At 33.4% G+C, this 5,315-nt stretch overlaps 1 protein-coding gene across 1 annotated transcript; it reads left to right on the top strand.

Annotated features, from left to right (window-relative positions):
* Positions 1-601: 601 nt before the first annotated feature.
* LOC108977345 (casein kinase II subunit alpha) lies at positions 602-1,850 on the top strand. The gene is given in 2 exon segments (XM_018946963.1): positions 602-1,425; positions 1,428-1,850. Coding segments are annotated over 2 exon segments (960 nt in total). The 5' UTR covers positions 602-762; the 3' UTR covers positions 1,725-1,850.
* The last annotated feature ends 3,465 nt before the right edge of the window (positions 1,851-5,315 follow it).

Genomic DNA, 5,315 nt, shown 5'->3' with positions numbered 1-5,315 from the left:
TAACAAAAACTAAAGTTATACTTTCATTTGACGCTCGCTCATCAGCGCCCCGTCGAAGACTAATCACTATCTATCGAGTTTATTGCATATATATAATAAGTACATATTTTATTCCACCAGTTTTTTAGATAAAGGTGTGTCTTCACGGCATGCTTTATGAATTTAACTATAAGAGAAAATATAGGAAGTAAATGAATTGGCTGAGGTTGTCAGAAAGTAATATAAATATATATGTATTTCATGCCTAATGTATATACGAAAAAGTATCACTTAAAATTTGTTGGACTTACCCATGAATTGAATGGATTTTTACTATTTTTTATCCATATGCATGTGCTAGGAGTGGTTGTACCTGTAAAGTTGCTTCCAAATTACGACACTGCTGTTTAGTTTTAACCTTGACTTCTCTAATTGAACAAAATAATTAATTTGAAATTTATTTAAGTTTCACTAAGAGCCCATTAAGCCACTTTCCATTTTCTTTAACTACTACTTACTTAAGATTAGGAATAAGTAGTCAATATCGTATTACGTATCACTTTAGTTTACCATACTTACCCTAAACAAATTAAACAAAACAGTTATTTAATGTTGACTTTTGTACTTTTTTCATTTTCCAGTGGCCTGTGTCAAAACCGTTTTCGGAGAAGCTGTTGTACAGACTCTAGAAGCTCTGTCATAAATGTAAGAGGAGTCGTTCCAAATCAGGATTTCTCTGCCATAACAAACTTTTTGACGAAGAGTAGAATCAGTTCTGGAAATATGACACTCCCAAGTGCTGCCCGAGTTTATACAGATGTGAATGCACACAAACCGGACGAGTATTGGGACTATGAGAATTATGTAGTTGAATGGGCTAACCAGGATGATTACCAGCTGGTTCGAAAATTGGGTCGTGGCAAATACTCGGAAGTATTTGAAGCTATTAATATTACAACGACGGAGAAGTGTGTGGTTAAAATCCTCAAACCCGTAAAGAAGAAGAAAATTAAGCGTGAAATAAAAATATTAGAGAATTTGCGAGGTGGAACTAATATAATTACTCTATTAGCGGTTGTAAAAGACCCCGTTTCACGTACTCCCGCTTTGATATTTGAGCACGTCAATAACACCGATTTTAAACAACTTTATCAAACTTTAACGGACTATGAGATCCGTTATTACTTATTTGAATTACTGAAAGCTCTGGACTATTGCCATAGTATGGGCATAATGCACAGGGATGTAAAACCTCATAACGTTATGATTGATCACGAAAATCGTAAATTGCGCCTGATTGATTGGGGCTTAGCAGAATTTTATCATCCCGGCCAGGAGTATAATGTTCGAGTGGCATCTCGATATTTCAAAGAGCCGGAAATGCTTATTGACTATCAAATGTATGATTACTCATTAGATATGTGGTCTTTGGGCTGTATGTTAGCTTCAACTATGTCCGTATTGCCAAAGTGCTTGGCACTGAAGAATTGTATGCATATTTAGATAAATACAATATTGAACTAGATCCTCGATTCCATGACATTTTACAAAGGCACTCTCGAAAGAGGTGGGAAAGATTTGTCCATTCGGATAATCAGCATCTTGTTTCACCAGAGGCCCTTGATTTTCTTGATAAGCTTTTGCGTTATGATCATGTTCAAAGGTTGACTGCATGTGAAGCAATGGCTCACCCCTACTTTTTACCAAATGTGAACGGGCAAATAGAATTTACCAATCAGCAATAAAAGTATATACAATTGTAAACATGCGTTGTCCGAATGGAGGTTAAAAGTAACTTCATAGATGAGCAACTTAATTAATACCATAAAAAAATTAGTTTAGTACGAATCGACTCCAAAACAGAAAAGGAATCTAAAAAATTTTTAATAAASCATGAAATTATACATAACTTATTTAATAAAAAAGTAAAAATACAATAAAGATCTATTAATTCAAAAGAAGAAAAATGAGATTAGTTGTAATGAAATAAATGTCCCAATTGGTTATATATACACCCTGCGAAATAAGTATAAAGGCACTACAAAAAGATTTTTTAAAAAACTAACTTTCTAATATTTTGTGATTTAATTTAYAAATTATATTAATGTATTTCAGAACGATTTAAAAACAAATGAACAAAAATTAAATTTTTAACCATTTGAGCTCCATAGAGAAAAAATCAACAAAAAAAATTCAAATCTAGTGCGAAATAATTATAAAGGCACAAGAGTAGTTTAGTTTCTTACGTAAATATTTATTAATTTAATAAGAAATATGTCCTCCGTTATTGTTTAGAACTTCTTCCAAACGCTTTAGCATTGAGTTAATGAGAGAACGAATGTACGATGGCTCAATGTTCCTCCATTGTTGTCAGGACTAATCGCAGGCCAATCGAGATTTGGAATTCCCCGGGRTAATAGGAATTCTTTTGTCTTCCTTGAACGGTGGATTGCTGCGTTGTCCTGCTGAAAAATATATTCTGGAACAGATATATCTTCTCCAAACGATATTAAGACATCATCTAGAAGCTGGATATGATAATCGGAGTCCATCTTGGTGCTAATGAAGCAGATAGGTGTAGTTCCTCGGTAACTTATTCCCACCCAAACCATTAGAGAACCACCTCCAAAGTTTCGGCGTTGACGTTTTTAGTTGGGTGTGCCTTTCTTGCRGCAATACTTATCTGCACCATCCGTCCCATCCAAATTAATTTCTTCTCAGTGCTGGTTTGGAACATTTTTTTTTGTAGGAGAGAGTTAAATATTTTTTTWAAATTTGTTGTACGCGTCGCACACCTACTCCTAWGTCCATTTCTCCAACTATCTCTTTTGCGCCTAAGTTTTCCTTCACTACAAGCCTGGAAACCTCCCTTTTCGTCCTGTTGTCGATCTTTGATGTCCGTCCTGGTCGCTTTTTYCCCCATATAGATGGCCCAWTTTTATGAAGTTGTCGATGACACAGCTAGATCTGTTTAACCGCCTCGCAATATCGCGATTCGACCGTCCCTCTTCATGATACGCTTAAATTTTTCCCCTTTCCTCAAAGGTTAATGGTTTGCCGCGTGGCATTCTGAAATGTTTACAWATAAAATATAAAATACTTGTGTTATTTATTAAAAATAGACTAAAATAAGAGATACATACCTACTTGTATTTCCTTGTACTGTCAGTATAATTTTTTTAAAATATTAATTTTCACAATGCCGTTATACTTATTTCGCACTTCCTAACGATTTTAATCGCGTTTAATTTTTCATACACACACAAGGATGAGCAAAACTTATCTATCAATATTACCTAAAGTTTCCACAGAATTCAATTACGCATTTGCAAAAAAAAGTTATTTTATGGGTTGCAAATCAAGAGAGTAATGATAAGAAAAACATCCGCCTTTATACTTATTTCGCAGGGTGTATACGATAGTGTTGGTGGATGATTTCCGATTTAAGGGAAGATTTTAAGGTAACATTTATCGAATGAATAAAGACGCATTTAGGTGTTAAATTACGTTTATTACATTTTGCAAATCTTTAGTTTTTGAAACTTCAAAAAATCAAAAATTTTTTTTGGTTACATTCTTTAAAAATTATCTAGGAATATGTCTCCAAAGTTATAGACGGGAATTCGAAATATTGTCGAAGCAGAAGGGAAAGAGTGAAAAGTTAAGTTTGAATTATTTTTTTCAAATTAAAATTTTTTTTTTGGAATTTTACACTTTTTTAAATTTTCTTAGTTCAACTAAAACATACATAAGTTATTAACAGATATGAATCTCTTTGATTTTTTTGTTTCCGATAGTAATTGCGACCTGCATACTGACCGCCGTCCGACAAATGTACAGTAGGTAGAAAAAGTAAGTTATCATAGTGAAATATAAATCAGCGAAGTTAATAAAATTTAAAAGTTTTTATTTTTCAAACCAATTTTTTTTTGTTATATAGACCATATTTCAAAGTATCTAATTAAAGTAATTTAAAAAAAAGAGAAGTTAATTGTTTTTATAAAAGGAAAACATGCACACATACAGTTAACTGCATGTAGAAAAAATAAGTTATCGAATTGCTTTATATTCATTATGTCCATAATTACGTTTTGTTAGATGACCCAATCTTTATTATATGAAGATAGAAGACTTACATGGAGAAAACATTTGAAGCACTGCTTCTATAATATATGATTAGCAAGCTTCAAATACTAATTTTGAAGAAAATTATTCCAAATGTTATAGATGCAGTGCTTCAAATGTTTTCTCCATGTAAGTCTTCTATCTAGGTGAATACCAGGATAAGTTACTTGGAAAGCAATTTGCCTTATCCTGCGTGGCAATTACCATTCAACGGCATGTTAAAATCTAATGGTGGCTTGAAAGGCTTTTGGGCTTTCCAAAGGTAGTTTTGCTTGCTATAATTTGGACACAGTGTCTTAATAAAATTTTCAGTGTTGTGTTTTTCCTCGCGTTTAGGCGCTTTTTTAACTTACGTGCAGCAGATTTCAGTTGAAGCAGAGTTTAAGGGAAGCGACTTAACTGCCATTCACGTCTCACTCGCCTTTTTCTCATTTACAAGCTTTCAAGTTTTCAAGTCAGGGTGATGGTACTAGGTCAGTATAGTAAAACCCTCAAAGGGCTTGGCGTTCTTATGTGTCAGTTTGTTTTTATGACCTTATGACCCTTTTTTCCTTATCTTGATGTTTTTTCGCTTAATTGTAACATGGCAAAAAAAAACAACCAATTTCCGAGAATGCTCTTAACATCCTTGCGACAGAAACATCGTAATTTTTAGAACGACGCTTTCCCAACAAGCCTTCTATTACTTTGATTGCCTGCCATCCATTCAATATACAATATCAATCAAAATATTGTTGAATGCGTCACTTTTAATCAGCTTTCGTATATCTGGATCATTATCAGTACGCCTCATTGGAAAAAGTTAACTTGTTAAGATGGAAAACCATGGGAAATAAGGAAAAAATTTAAAAGGTCATAAAAAAAACTGACACATACGAACGCCAAACCCTTTGAGGGTTTTACTATACTGACCTAGTACCATCACCCTGACTTGGAATTTCTCACCCAACAGATTAGCTGTTGTACTGTGGTATTAGCGATCTTTCTAAAACCAACTGGATTATTGTTTTTTGGTGTTGCCAATACAGCTGCATTAGTTATTACATAATTAAACTCTGTTACACTTTCATCAATGACCCTCCCTCTATTTATTTTGTAATCAATATTGATGAGGCTGCTGATATATTGTGAATACTTTAACTGATTAGTTTTACGAGTTGTAGAAAAAAATGTTGGCTCAAATATTATGGGCTGTTCGTATACCATTATTA

Source organism: Bactrocera latifrons, unplaced genomic scaffold (assembly GCF_001853355.1).
Source record: "Bactrocera latifrons isolate USDA-ARS-PBARC rearing strain unplaced genomic scaffold, ASM185335v1 scaffold_871, whole genome shotgun sequence".
Classification (NCBI taxonomy): Eukaryota; Metazoa; Arthropoda; class Insecta; order Diptera; family Tephritidae; genus Bactrocera; species Bactrocera latifrons.
The sequence above is the reverse complement of the archived record's forward strand: the minus strand, read 5'-3'. Positions and strand labels throughout refer to the sequence as shown.